Here is a 14,770-nt window from a genome sequence, read left to right as displayed (position 1 = left end):
ATTTAGAAACATTTTTTGTTCATATTTCATTCCAAACCAAAAGCAAGGCAATGTTAACATCTTTTCACAAAACTTTGAACCTTGTCCTAAAGGTTACATTTAAATCTTGAATACTAGTCTGAATGAATACCAATAGTCTTTCCCCATGGCTCCTCATAAAATACACAAGAAGGGAAGATTGAATGTTTCCCGAACGCGGGATGGTTGTATTGTGCATTAGACAGTTCCACCTTTGTTTGTTTTGAAGGCAGTTAAAGCCGACAAGATTGAAACTCATCTTGTTAGGCCCTATAAGACTATATATTTCGGAATGAAACTACTATACTCATCCTTAACAACTTATTGCTAGCAGTAATGCCAGCCAAGTACAATGTAATGATGTATTGATCATTTTCCCTTCCTTTTGTGGCAAAACTAAAATCAGGTAATCCTTGTGGTTGGTACTTGAATTTCTTATAAAACTTTTCGAGTTCTTGAAAAAAAAGAGGAGAAAATAAAATAGATATCTAGCAAGACAAAGAGATAATAGCTCAAATTCATCTTGATATCTATACTTTAGCTGTTGCTGCTGCAACATTGCCACTCCTATAGGTATTTAGAGAGGATTCTTGAAATTCAAAATAGTAACAATAACCTTTTGCAACCAATTTTTTTTGGTTTCACATCATGATGTTAATAGGATGCTCTGCATCTCCAACGACAAGGTAACGCGATCCTTCTTCTATCATCATTAATCCATCTTCATTAGCACTGCTAAGATGTTCACAAGGACTGATCTCAAACACAAGTTGTGAATTTTCCCCTGCCTTCAAGCTTACACTTTGGAATCCAACTAACTGTTTGATAGGACTTCCATTTCGCGCTTTGTCCTGTTTCACAAAAAGTAGTACTGGATGCTTACCATCCATTTCCCCTGAGTTTTCCACACTAACATGAGCTGAGAATTTCGCCTTCTCACAGTTGTCACTTCCTATTTCATCCACAGACGTGTAACGGATTGAGTCTGAATTTTCAACTGTTTTTACAGATGATAATTGATTTAACTGGATTGTGTTTGGAGTGGCAGAGTGGAATCCAGAGGAATAAGTTGTGTAGCTAAGACCATATCCAAACTCGTAAACTTTGGGACCTTTGTAGAATCGATATGTTCTACCGGGGTAACCTGTTTTTGGATCAGGTCTCATCCTCATGTCTGTCATTGGTATTTTGACAAAGGCTTGAGGATACCAAGTAACAGGTAATTTACCCCCTGACATTAAGAAAAACGTTGTCGTTATCAAAATCAAGCATGTTTGAGGAAGGGGAAAAAGTAGTAAAGAAGTGATCTAGTCTTACCAGGATTATGTTCACCAAATATGATTTCAGCTAAGGCAATTCCTCCAGCTTCACCAGGATAGCCAGCCCACAAAATGCTTCCTATTTTAGGGTTATATTTTGCGAAAGAAATATCGACTGGACCTCCTGAGAGAATCACCAATATAACAGGCTTCTTCGCAGCTTTAGCAACACTATTAATGAGATTTTCTTGCTGCCCCGGGAGCACTAAGTCATCGCGATCAAATTGTTCCCTCTCTTGAGTTTGATCCAACCCCATGACTAAAACAACATAATCTGCATTTCTTGCAATGTTGACAGCTTGATTAATGTCAGCAGACGTGCAGTTAGCCGCATTGCAACCCTGTTGGTACTGCACTGACTTTGCATAACCAACCAACGCCTTGAGAATTTCGATATATTTGCAAGGAGGACCATCATAGTTCCCACGAAGAATATAAGCATTGTTGGCATTATGTCCAATGACAGCAAGGGAGTTGGTTTTCGCCTTGGAAAGAGGAAGCAACTTGCCGGTATTCTTGAGCAAGACAATGCCATTTCTTGCAGCTTCAAGGGCTAGTTCTTGGTGTTGTGGAGCACAAACCAGGCTAGGACTAATGTTTCCATAGAGCTGTTTTTTGGGATCCCCATTGAATAATCCTAACCTCATTCTTATGGAGAAAAGATTGTGAAGAGCCCTGTCTATATGAACTTGTGATACTTTTTTCTTCATTACTGCTGATTTTGTGTATTTCTTCAAGTAATCCCCACAGTCTATATCCATGCCTGTGAAATTTCAATTCCCATCACATTTTGAAACAACATAGTTATAGTGGCGGAGTCAGAATTTTGACTAAGAGGCGTCAAAATATATAGAAGTAAAATCGCACACAAGCCAATGTGTGTCAATATGTAATACATATACATAAAAATATTTTTATCTAGCTACACAATGTAATTTTCTGACAAAGAGATGTGAATTGACACCCCTCACGTATATGTGGCTCAACCACTTACAAGGTTAGTTTATATTGCAAAAACAAAGTAGACTTTTAAACTTGTAGTCTAATTTACCAACATATCCTTTAATCTTGTGGTCATAAACATGTCACGTAGAAAAGTTAGAATTTAAAAAGTTGCCAAACAAGAAAAGAAAACATTTCTTTTGAAACGGACTAAAAAGGAAAACAAGACAAACAAATAGAGACACAAAAAATATTTTAATTTTGTTTTAAATTATAGAAGTCCCCTACTGCTTTCATTTTGGACTTTATTTGCTCCCTTTCAGCCCACAAAACCAATACCATTGGGCCTGGGCCCAAATAAATTCAAAAGATTGGTGTTGAGATTGTTGTAGGCCCAATCGAGCCCAGAGAGCACATGGATTGTTTCCACTTAACTTTTTTTTGGTGATATTGATTATTATCATAGCTTAATTTAGTCACATCATTAAATAAAAAAGTAAAAAAAAAAGGTTTTAGGGTCAAATCATACCAGCTTTAAGTGCAAATGCTGTTGAATCTTCTGGTGTATTTCCATACCTGTGGTTATCATGCATGACTTGAACTGCGTCACAATCGGATGTAATGTACCTATCATATTTAAACGAGTTTAACTTCTATATATATTAAAAGACTACTAGTGTATATAAATTGAAGTCAGTTAATTATAAGAGTTTAATTGCAGTAAATAGTAGAATTACCCATGAAAACCCCATTGTTGACGAGCTGTTTTAGTTAAAAGATTATAATTAGCACAACTTGGGATTCCATTAACACTATTGTAAGAGCACATAATTCCACTGGCTTGTGCTTTCTGTATACAATCTTGGAAAGGGGGCTGAAATGTATCTGCCATATCTTGAGGGGTAACCTAAGTAATTATAAGAAAAATCAGAGGTCATGATTGCAAAAGAAAAAAAAGTGAAACTGAAATATACTAAACTTTATAGTACAAAATTACTACTATAAAATTTTTTTGTAGATTCCTTAAATCTTGAAGTAATGTGACAAAAAGAATAAAAGTACATTGTAAAAAAGTATCATTCTCATTCTTCATTTTTTCCACTAAATGTTGAAGATTAAATACTCCAATTTTCTCAAACTTAAGAGAAATCTATTGAGAAAAAGTGTGAATCCTAAAAAGAAGACAAAGACTTGTTTTATCTTTTATTCAATAGTGGACATTGGCACGCTCACTTTTTTGTCTGGTCCAAATACGACTCTTTATCAATAATTATATATTCAGTATAATTATAGTGAAATCTATGTAAATTTTATTTTTCCTACCAAAAGAAAAATTATTTCTAATAGACTGAAACGACTTCCCTAATCCACTCCACTTATTGTGCAATAATAAATAGAAAATGAACAATTTGACCTTGAGACTTTTACCTTTCTATGGTCATTCATCAACATGATAATCAATAAATATATATATTTATTCGACTAGAGATGAATTATGCTAATTTTAAAGAAGAAAAAACCAAATATTAAAGGGGCCAGTTTTTTGAAATTGGTCCATCAAAATGTTGACAAATTATATTTTCAATTATTTTTTTTTTGCATCCCACCGCCAATATCAAAATATAGTATTAGTAAACAGTAAACAGCATTCTTTTTTCCATGCTAAAATTTTAAGAATTATTCCCTCCAAATTTTAAGCATTAAATAATATTTTTCTTTTAAAAAAGATCTGACAGATAAGGTTGTTGCCCTAAAAATAATTCAGAAAATTAAATCCCGTGACCACTGTTTCCATGATAGGAAAAGTACATAACATATCAAGACAATAAAGTCTTCTAAACTTCGAAAGTAGTGAAGAATGGTTGAATACTGATTACTCATTGGCCATTTAACAAAAAAGACTATAAAAAATGCAATACTTAAAATATGTGCAATAGGAATAACATACGTCACAAACTGATTCAAACATCACAATTATATCGAGAAAAAAGAAAGAGTAACTTACAATGGCATTGAAGCTAAATCGATCCAAGTTTTTCCATTGATCCAAATCATAAGCAGTGAAATGTTTGCAGCAAGCAGAAGCTTGAAGGTGACCTTTTTTAAGTTGTCCACCATTAAAGCTGTCACCTTGTACTCCTCTCACATACCTAATTGCATATTTGCCAGTCATTATTGGGTCCTCCCCTGGTGTCTCTTGACCTCTTCCCCATCTTGGGTCCCTAAATATATTTATATTTGGTGCCCAAAATGTCATACCTATTGCTTGACCTGCATTGTATACTCCCCTTGCCTCTACTCCAATCACCTAATTCACATTTTTACACTACAACATGTTATTTTTTATTTTCTAGGTTATTATATCAAGCGTCTATTATGGTAAGTAAACTTAATCTAATGGTGTAAAGATTTCGTATAATGGATGATTATTTCTTTCAACTTTGTTTTACTTGAATTTTAAATGAATCATTAATACTGAAAAATATTTTTTTTTATTTTTTATTAAAAAATGGAGTAACAATAATTGAATTTTGAGACACTATAAATTCCCATAGATCCGCCGACACACAATCAAAATGTAGTACTATACTAACCTACATACCTAATGTGTACTTTATATTTCAAGTTACTAATCTCTTTGATCATTCATAAATTGAATAGGAAATAATGATATTTTTAGATATCTTATATGTAAAATTAACTTATCATAAAAATAAGAATATATGGGTAAATTTATTCCGCTCAACTTTACAATTTAAAGCAAAGATAGTCTATATTAAAACAATAATGTATACGTGTCGCTGTTAAAGATAAGGTGTATTTGTTCTAAATCACAAAATTAAGAAGGTATATTTATTTTATTTTTTGCTTAAAATTTAATAAAATACTATTAGTGCCTTCAAAATCAATTCTCCCCTTATTATTGTTTCTTTTAAGGTGGGAAATGGAGGTAAAAAAATTGAATCCTCACTAACAAGATCAAAGTTCAAATAATCAATCAACTGAACTATAATTTTATTTACGAATTTGACAGAACTCAATAAATCGCGGCTCTAAGAATTCAAAATGCATAAAAGTAAAAAATTAAACAAACAGATTTTTAAATTGGTTACTAACCTGACCAATGCGGTACCATAGATTTTCATCAAAAGTAGCAGCAGTGAGAATAACTTGGGGAAAACTGGTGGCTCCGGCAATACTCCCATTGAAGAAAATACCTTTTCCGGCAGAACCAACGCCGTGTAACGACTCCGACCACCACTCATACGCCGGAATACCGAGTCTGGGTATAGCAGGGGCTGAGTTAACTAGTTGAGATATTTTTTCATCGAGTGTGAGTCGAGAAACAAGGTCTTGTACACGTACACTAATTGGAAGTCCTGTTTGGCAAAATTTTAACGATTTGGTTTGCGGATTAGACGAATCACAAGAGAAGGGTGGCTGAGTTGATTCAACAATCGAAACGAATGATAGACATAAGAGAATAGTAGTAATGAGAGTTGAGATGTGAAGTTTCATTGTGAAGTGAAAAATGGGGGAAAATAGAAGTTGGAGTTAGGAGTGGTACAAAGAGAGGTGAACTTATTTATAAGGGAAAAAAGAAACTATATCGTTTTTAAAAAAATTGGTAGTAAAAGAATATTTCACTAAAGTTACTTTTGAATGTTCAACCATTGAAAATATTTCATTAGAGTTTGGCTTTTTTTCTTATAAAATCATTGGACTATAAATTTATGTCCTAGAAAGACAATAATCTCTTTTTTTATAAAAAAAAAATCTAGATTGGCATGCCAAGTCATATTAGTTATTTACTTTTTATATCGTGTAAGATAAAATCTACTAGTTTTGGATATACAATATTGAATTTATCCATTTAATTTTAAGTAGATGTCTATTTAAAGCCTAAAGCATTTTGAAATAAGTTTTATTATCTAATGAGGATGATTTTTGGTGCAGATTAAATCGAGTATAGAAAAAAATAATTTTATTTTATATTAATTTTGAGCGTGAACTTTTATATCCCTGCAAATCAAGTAAAATTCATGTATTATATACTTGAATAAAAATTATTATAAATAAAAAAATATTTTTGAGAAGTTTTTAAATCTCATGTAGTACACATATATGTAAGTTATTTCTTTGTAGTACTTTAATTTTCGACCCATTTTATATTAAGTCAGAGTTATGAGTGGTCAGTACTCATTAGTAACTTTCCCAATTAGAATATTTGATTGATATACTTAAATTAGATGTTTAAATTAATTTTTTTTATGTGTATATCTAAACTTAACATAAATCTTTATCTTAGGTGACTTAAAAATTAAAGAGTAAAAGTACTTTGAAAGTAATTGCATAAGCCATTACTATTCAGAAGCAAACGAAGTAGTTTATTTCTAAAAGTACATTAAAAAACTTGGTTAAGCATAAGTTGGTGTTCAATATTAATAATTTTTTAAAAAAATGATTAGCTAAATATAAATTATTATGTGTTTTTGAAGTTCTGATCAAATGAGTTACATGGAGGGATATTTTGGTCCATCTCATTATATTGATTTTTTTTTTCTTTTAATTTTACTTTTATTTAAATAAATAAAATTTTCAAGAAATTATTTAATATCTTATTAAGGACAAATTAATAAAAATACTTTTTACTTTATAGAAGTGAGTAATATTTGTAAGAAATGTGTCCAAGATAAAACATCATTTATTATAAAACGAGAGTAGGAAGAAACTTTAGTATTAATACTTTTTGCTTTGTTAGTTTGTACTTCGTTTTTAGATTTGGTTAGTCATAGTACCAACTTCTCATTCATTATAAATGCATGTATGGAAGAAAGAAAAAAAGAAGGATAAAATAATCTGGTAACCAAACGAGCCCTAATAACTTAGGTGAATACTACATTTGTTTATGTTTTAGTGAGGATAGTGTGGCTTGAATTTCTAAATAATTAGACTATAATTTTCTACTAAACGGAGTTATCTAAATATGAAGGATTTTTAATTTTCTTTTCATAAATTATTTATTATATTAGAATAACATGGATTCCAAATAAACTAAATTCAACAAACAACCCTAAAGAAAAATATTTAAGAACATAAATTAAAGATTATTTTTGTTATTATTCCTTTGAGTATTTTTAAATTATTCTTTTAAAAAATGTAAAGTAATTAAGAACCTTATTAAAAAAATGATAAATATGAAAAAAAGTTTCAACACTTCTCTGGAACTTTAAAAAAATCACCTATTCTGAACTGTAAAAAAATTCTCAACAGTTTAATTAATACTTAGGAACTAAAGGAAGTTCAGTACTACTAATAAGTTTCCTACTTATTCTCAAATTAAATATTAAATCTTTTTTTTTTTTCAATTTTATACTTATTCTCCTATTTTTATCCTTTTTTCCCGTGTTGTTTTACCTACTCCAATTGTATTGACAATTAACCTTCAACCAGAAAAACAACAACTTGTTCTTCTTCTTCTTCCTTTTTCGTCGTATCAAATTTTATTTTACTAAATGTAACTAAATAATATTTTAGGATAAATTGTAAATAATAATTTTATCTATTATGTGGTCTTTTAACGAAAGATAAAAAGTTCAATCATAATTGGTACGGAGTCATGTTTTAAAGTAATATAGATTATCATTCGAGGTAATAGTAAATAGTCATGTTTTAAGAAATTTATTGGCATATAAGAGTGTAACAGTAAGGATATATTTGAACAATTTATAGAAGTATATGTAAGCTATTTTTGCAATATAGATATATCGTTCTAAATTGTGAAGTGGACGGACATATCGTGCTCTATTCCCAATAATTTTATCACAATATTCGAAGGTTCAGTTAATTCGTTATTAAAGTATCAAGAATTTCTAACTTTAAACACTTTTTGTGGCCATATTTATTAAGATCATACTAATTAATGGAGCTCATTTTTGCGTTCTTGGATAGAAAAGTTTTGGTTGTCACGTTTTAGAGAAGATTACGAAAATGATCCTTAATATATGGTGGTTGGACTGTTTTGGTCATTGATACATACCCTTTAACAGGAATAATCCTTGACATACGTAAAAAGTAATCATGTTGATCTCATACTCTTTTAACCAACAACACAAAATAATTTTTTTTTATTAAAACTTAAAATGATCTTGTTAAAGAGCGCTTTACCCCTGTTACGAAATGCAAATATTAAATGTACAATCAGCAACCTAAAACTTAGTAAAATATATAGAGTAAGTTTAAAGAATAATTTTTATGCAGTTGGTGGAGGTAAGCTACACGAGTGAGTAGGACAATGACAATCCATGAGCATTCTAACATAATTAATGGTGGGACTAATCATATTCATCGGTAGAAAGGATAGGGACTAATCATCCTTTAAACTATTCAAAATTAAAGTAGAATTTATGATAAAGGATGATACTTAAGGCATGATATTTATTGATAGTACTAATTAAAACAATCATTCATCAATTCACTTGTCACATTTAACCTATATTTTGTCATAAACCTAGAGTAGAACTAATTTCTTTCTGCAAATATTGGCAGATTTAGCATATATAAGTCACCTTCCATAATTAATTTTTACTTGCTATTATCTTAATACTAACTAAAATCCTTAGATCTGGGAGATCATAGAGATACAGGAATAGGATATTCCTGATCTCCCACAAGAAGGAAATGTTTTCCTTCATCAATAACTAAAGTACCGTCTCGATTAGCCCTAGTGAAGTGTTCACAAGGCTTCACATCAAATGTAACATGGGTATTTGCCCCTGCTTCCAAATTCACACTCTTGAATCCTATCAATGTCTTTCTTGGAATCTCATCCACTGTGTTAGAGTGCTTCAGAAACAACAACACAGGGTGCTTACCAGCCATTTCTCCCTGGTTTTTCACCGCAACTTTAACTGTTATCATCGCGTTGTTACATACTTCTGGTCCAACGTCTGATACAGCAATGTTCAGAACAGAACCGTTTTCAGTTGCCTTGTTGACCTTTGGGTTCTTGAAAAGCAGCTGGTTTTTGCTGACAGAGGCAAATGTGTAAGAGTAATTAGTGTAGCTAAGACCATAGCCAAATTCAAAAACTTTTGGCCCATTGTAGAATCTGTAAGTTCGCCCTGGATATCCACTGGATGATTCAGGTCGCATCCTCATGTCATTCATTGGTACTTTGTTGAACTCCTTGGGGTACCAAGTGACTGGTGATCTGCCCCCTGCAAAATAATGTAGTCTTGCATGTTTAGCAAGTGTTCCAGCAATAGATAACTATTAAACATGATTTGAGGAAATAGAGTAACCACAAGGATTGTTGAAAAATGAACTTCACCTGCATTGTGTTCACCGAAAAGTATCTGTGCTAATGCAGCAGCTCCACCCTCACCAGGATAACCAACCCACAAAATGCCTCCTATCTTTTGGTTGTCCTTTGCAAAAGTTACATCAACTGGACCTCCACACATCAAAACCAGTATAACAGGTTTTGAGGCAGCTTCGGCGATTGCTGTAATGAGTTTCTCTTGCATACCAGGTAGTCCCAATTCTGTCCTATCAAACTTCTCTCTTTCAAGAGTCTGGTCTAGTCCCATTACTAGAATAACATAGTCTGCTTTTTTGGCTATATTAACTGCTTCATCTATTGCAGCAGAAGTACAGTTGATGAAATCGCAGCCTGGATGGTACATTGTGTTTGCAACATATCCCTGAAGTCCTTGGAATAATGTAACATTCTTGCTAGAATAGCCTTCATAGTTACCTAGAAGTACTTCAGAATCATTTGCTTTGGGACCTATTACAGCAAGGGATGTTGTTTTCATCTTTGAAAGTGGAAGGAGCCTGTTGGAATTTTTTAGAAGGACACTGCCACTTCTTGCTGCTTCGACGGCTAGTTCCCGGTGCTCTTGACTACAAACTTCTGCTGCAGAAATGTCTCCATATTCCAATTTACTTGGGTCACCGTTAAACAGCCCTAGCCTCATTCTAACAGAGAAGAGATTGTGAAGAGCTCTGTCTATGTCAGATTCTTTTACTTTCTGCTTCTCTAAAGCTGATTTTGTGTATTTCTTCAAGTGGGAACCACAATTCACATCCATGCCTGAAATTTCATTGCCAAGAACAAAGACGCATTTAGTTTTCATCAACAAAGTTTTCTTAGGAATTTCTAGTTGTCATACATTGTTTTGACATATTGTTTCATTATGCATAATAAATGTTCTCTTTTATAATATTTTTTCTTACAAGTAGAATTTGACTACATTCAATCAAGGATCCGTCTGGAACAAATTTCATCTCTACCAAGAAAAGTCATGCATGTTACTTCTCATCTTCCTACATTCAGATTGGACAACATGAAGTACTGAATTTTAATTCACAAATCATAATAGCAGATGCTTTAGTAATCAACAGAATTTATTAAAAGGACCAGAAAGCATGCTAATAATAGTAATGCACAGATCATCCAGCTTCAGGACAGAATGGACCAAGTCATGGGCATGTCAATGGTCCTGCATTTTACAAAACATGCAAGCTAGAGAATGGGTTATAAAGTAATCAACTTTTTTCTGTTACGACATGCGTTGTGTCACAGTTCACACTTTAGAATTAAGCAAGACATGATTGATGTGAGGCATTCAATCTTCGATTTCACAAACAAGCAAGACAATGTTTTTCTACTTATTAGTTTTTTTTAGAAAAGTTTGCTCTTTTAACAGCAAAGTAATTGAAACAGACAATAGATCAGTTACCAGCTTTGAGCGTAGCAGCTACTGCATCTTCAGGTTCTTTAGAATAATGTTGCTCAGTATACATTTTTTCAACTGCATCACAATCTGATACGATGTACCTTTAAATTACACACAGCTATTAGTCTTATATATATGCAGTTAGATTTCACATATGAATGAAATGAAACATGATTCAACATTCTCTTCTATTTTTGGAAAATTACCCTTGGAGACCCCATTTTCCACGGGCAGTAGTTGTCAAAAGATCAAAGTTGGCACAATTTGGGATCCCATTAACAAGATTGTAAGCACACATTACACTGCTGGCTTTCCCTTGTTCCACGCAATTCTTGAAGGGTGGTTCATATGAATCTGCCAAATCTTGCTTCAAGACCTGAATAACTCCATTTATTAGAACAAAAATAGTGTGGGAATACAACCACATTTGATAACTTAATTGAATTGTGTGAATCATCTAATGTATCTAAAAGTTTATTTTTGTGGAGATACATACTTAAAGTTTATTCTAGATATGCAACACATCCTCTCACGTGTGAACCTTCTTGAGTGTGGCATATATATCACAGGGAGCCAAAAGGAGTATTTGTCATCCAAAAATGGAAATTTCTTCCGTAAACAAACTTAAACATTTGAAAGCTATCAACAAGATAACGCTAAAAGCTAAAATCAATGTACTGCAGCAACAGAGTTAGTTAAGACTTACTTGAGCATCGAAGGTGTAACGACTGAAGTTATGCCAATTATCCATATCTTGAGCAATGAAGTGCTTACAGCAAGCAGATGTTTGAAGATGCCCATCTTTAAGCTTCCCACCTTCAAAACTATCCCCTTGAAGTCCTCTTACATAAGCCACTCCATATTTTCCCACCATCATAGGGTCTTCCCCTGGTGTCTCTTGGCCTCTTCCCCACCTTGGGTCCCTGAGTATGTTTATATTTGGTGCCCATAATGTTATTCCCTTTAGCTGACCTGCATTGTACACTGCTCTTGCCTCTCTTCCAATTGCCTACAGAAAGCAACAAGTTTAACAAACTAGTACTAATTTTCTTCTTTCTATCCAACAAACACATTCCTCTTCTGTCCAATAATTTTATTTCCAACTTTAAACCATAACTTCAAGTAGATATGATTTTAATACATGTCATTCAAATTGTAGGATCATTAAGTTATCTATAAATACTTTCGAATTTTAAAAAATCAAGATAGAATTTAATTAGTTTGTTCCACCTTACCCTTACTCCAATAGAGAGAGATTAATGTGGTGAAAGAAAAAACAGAAATATTAAATTAAGATCAACTAATAAATAAGAATACGGTAGAGGCAGAGGTGTGAAAGACAAACATGACAACTATAAAGGACCAGAAGGAGTACATTTTATGTGACATTATAGCGTAAACACGATCACGATTCATGAATTCACGATCCGTGTACGTCTGGCTGATATAGATTGACAACCAATACAAAACTAAGCCAATTTATGATGAATTCCGGTGATACGCCCTAAAGTTGAAAAATAATAGAGTAAAATTTATCTTTTAACAAACATGATAACAATGACAGGGCGTACCTGAGCGATACGATACCATAGATTTTCATCAAAAGAAGAAGCAGTAAGAATGATCTGAGGAAATTGAGTTGCCGCCTTAATGGTTCCATTGAAAAGCGTCCCCTTTCCATGCCTAGAAATGCCGTGTAACCCTTCCGACCACCACTCATAAGCGGAGATACCGAGTCGAGGTATTTCAGGCGCTCCATTAACGAGCTGTAAGATTTTCTCATCTACAGTGAGACGAGAAACGAGGTCGTTTACCCTTTGTGAGATTGGTAACGCAGCGTTGCAGAAGGGAAATGAACTTGTATTTGGGTTGGATGAGTCACATGAAAATGGAGGTTGAGTTGATTCAGTACGGAGGAAAAGGAGCACTGAAATAAACGTGACGATGAATTTATTAGTTATTATTGGGTGTCCCATTTTGTTGTGTTTTTCTGTAGAACAAGTTACTTATATATAATGTACTTGCCTATGGATAAAATTTAATGTAACAATAAATAAAGATACCAATTTACTTAAATTAAATTAGCCAATGATGGATTTGATCCGTGATGCCTATTTAATGCAATCTATACTTAGAAAATATGCCTATTCTTTTCCAATCATTTATGATCGGTGAATATCATTGAGGATATTTTTTACTGATGTCTGTTACGTAAATTTGACGATGGAGAATTAAGAGAGCTTCACAATTAATAGAGCCGTAAAACAGTTAAGATTGATTGGTCATCATTGGTTGAAAAAAAGAGAAGAAGAAAGATTCATTTTTGTCGTAATTAATTTTCAAATGTAGTTTTTAAATATTTATCCTTCCTTTTTTTCCTTTTCTATGATGTTCGATATTTATATTAGAGTCTGATTAATTCGAATGCATGGTGCATAGAATCCATTCAAGGGAAAGTGCTTCTTACCCAAGATTTTTTTTTATATTCAAAGACTCGAATTCAAAACCTGTGCGTTACTTTTTTTTAGTGGTCACTAAGGGAACTTGTCATTTTTGCTATTAAAGCTGCAAATCGTAAATGGATTGAAGGCTTGAAGTGGAAAACATTCGGTGACCACCTATCGATGTTTTGTGAGTGGATCATAGCAACGGTGAATTAGGTCACATCACTATAGGAGTAGATGTGACAAAATTAGCCAATGAAAATTCACTTTAGTTTATAAAAAAATGGGTTAATATGTTTTTGTATTGACTCACAAGTATTTTTAAGAATTTATTTTTTAATTTGATAGGTTATATATAATCATGATAAAGGAAGAAAATAATTTTATAAGGTACTACTTTACAATCAAACAAATAAAACTTAGTAAAAATCGAGTAAGTTGGGTCATGATCCAAATTATGGTTTAGTTCAGTCCAATTTATTTCAACCCAAATAACTTTTGAGTGAATGAATAACGTGTTTATTTACCAATTCAATCTATTTTAACTTATTCAAATTCAATTCAACTCGTTTACTTGATGTTTTATGATGGCAAAACAACAAATATGTTTGCCTAATCACCATTTGACTCAAAACATTTTACTTTTTTTTCCCGAATTAAATGTAATTATTCCGTCCTATAGCCTTTCAAAATAGGAAAAATTGTATGAAATAGGAAACTATTAATTCAAATTAAATGTTATAGTCATAGTTTCTTTTATTTGTAATTCGTATCGAACATTCCATGATTTTTGCCATCCCATTTGTATACCGAAATATACAAATGCAGGGCACATTTGTATACCAAAATATACAAATGCAGGATCCATTTGTATACCGAAATATACAAATGCATGACCCATTTGTAGACTGAAATATACAAATAGACTCAAATACATATTTTTTTATGTATATGTATACCGAAATATACATATTAATAGCCATAGCAAACATAAAATTTGCTATGAAACGCAATTATACAAACTATAGTTATAGCATACAAATATGATTTTTATGTTTGCTAAATACATGTCATGTTTTTTTCTAATGTACAAGTACGAATGCCAAACTTTTGTGGGGAATTTCTCCTCAACGCTTTCTTGACTTTGACACACTGATAAGATTTTTTTAGTCATGATTCCTACTGATAAGGAATGTAGTAGGATGAATTGAAAATTAATATACTGAGCCTAAGGATACGGCCTCAAGGTTTTGAACTGAAAAACTATATTCAAGACATAATATCCTGAAGTTCTGAACTAAAA

At 32.4% G+C, this 14,770-nt stretch overlaps 2 protein-coding genes across 2 annotated transcripts; both read right to left on the bottom strand.

The window, feature by feature from the left end:
- Positions 1–440: 440 nt before the first annotated feature.
- LOC125814167 (probable beta-D-xylosidase 7) lies at positions 441–5,842 on the bottom strand. Its single transcript, XM_049493623.1, has 6 exons — positions 5,397–5,842; positions 4,285–4,587; positions 3,017–3,186; positions 2,809–2,906; positions 1,336–2,100; positions 441–1,249 (listed from the first exon to the last, which is right to left on the bottom strand). The coding sequence occupies exons 1-6, from the start codon at positions 5,796–5,798 to the stop codon at positions 660–662; spliced, it is 2,328 nt and encodes a 775-aa protein (XP_049349580.1). The 5' UTR covers positions 5,799–5,842; the 3' UTR covers positions 441–659.
- Positions 5,843–8,697: 2,855 nt separating this feature from the next.
- LOC125814227 (probable beta-D-xylosidase 7) lies at positions 8,698–13,007 on the bottom strand. Its single transcript, XM_049493686.1, has 6 exons — positions 12,595–13,007; positions 11,730–12,032; positions 11,230–11,399; positions 11,027–11,124; positions 9,613–10,377; positions 8,698–9,499 (listed from the first exon to the last, which is right to left on the bottom strand). The coding sequence occupies exons 1-6, from the start codon at positions 12,997–12,999 to the stop codon at positions 8,913–8,915; spliced, it is 2,328 nt and encodes a 775-aa protein (XP_049349643.1). The 5' UTR covers positions 13,000–13,007; the 3' UTR covers positions 8,698–8,912.
- Positions 13,008–14,770: the final 1,763 nt, after the last annotated feature.

Source organism: Solanum verrucosum, unplaced genomic scaffold (genome assembly GCF_900185275.1).
Source record: "Solanum verrucosum unplaced genomic scaffold, falcon-dt-bn FXZP01000230.1, whole genome shotgun sequence".
Lineage (NCBI taxonomy): Eukaryota > Viridiplantae > Streptophyta > Magnoliopsida > Solanales > Solanaceae > Solanum > Solanum verrucosum.
The sequence above is the reverse complement of the archived record's forward strand: the minus strand, read 5'-3'. Positions and strand labels throughout refer to the sequence as shown.

Excerpts from the sequence above, each read along its gene's own strand:
- LOC125814227 (XM_049493686.1), bottom strand. The coding sequence starts at position 12,999 with ATGGGACACCCAATAATAACTAATAAATTCATCGTCACGTTTATTTCA. Across the intron at positions 12,033-12,594 it reads TATGGTATCGTATCGCTCAG|GCAATTGGAAGAGAGGCAAG; the intron begins GTACGCCCTGTC and ends TGCTTTCTGTAG. Across the intron at positions 11,400-11,729 it reads GTTACACCTTCGATGCTCAA|GTCTTGAAGCAAGATTTGGC; the intron begins GTAAGTCTTAAC and ends GGAGTTATTCAG.
- LOC125814167 (XM_049493623.1), bottom strand. The coding sequence starts at position 5,798 with ATGAAACTTCACATCTCAACTCTCATTACTACTATTCTCTTATGTCTA. Across the intron at positions 3,187-4,284 it reads GATTTAGCTTCAATGCCATT|GTTACCCCTCAAGATATGGC; the intron begins GTAAGTTACTCT and ends ATAATTACTTAG. Across the intron at positions 2,907-3,016 it reads CAACAATGGGGTTTTCATGG|GTACATTACATCCGATTGTG; the intron begins GTAATTCTACTA and ends TAAATATGATAG.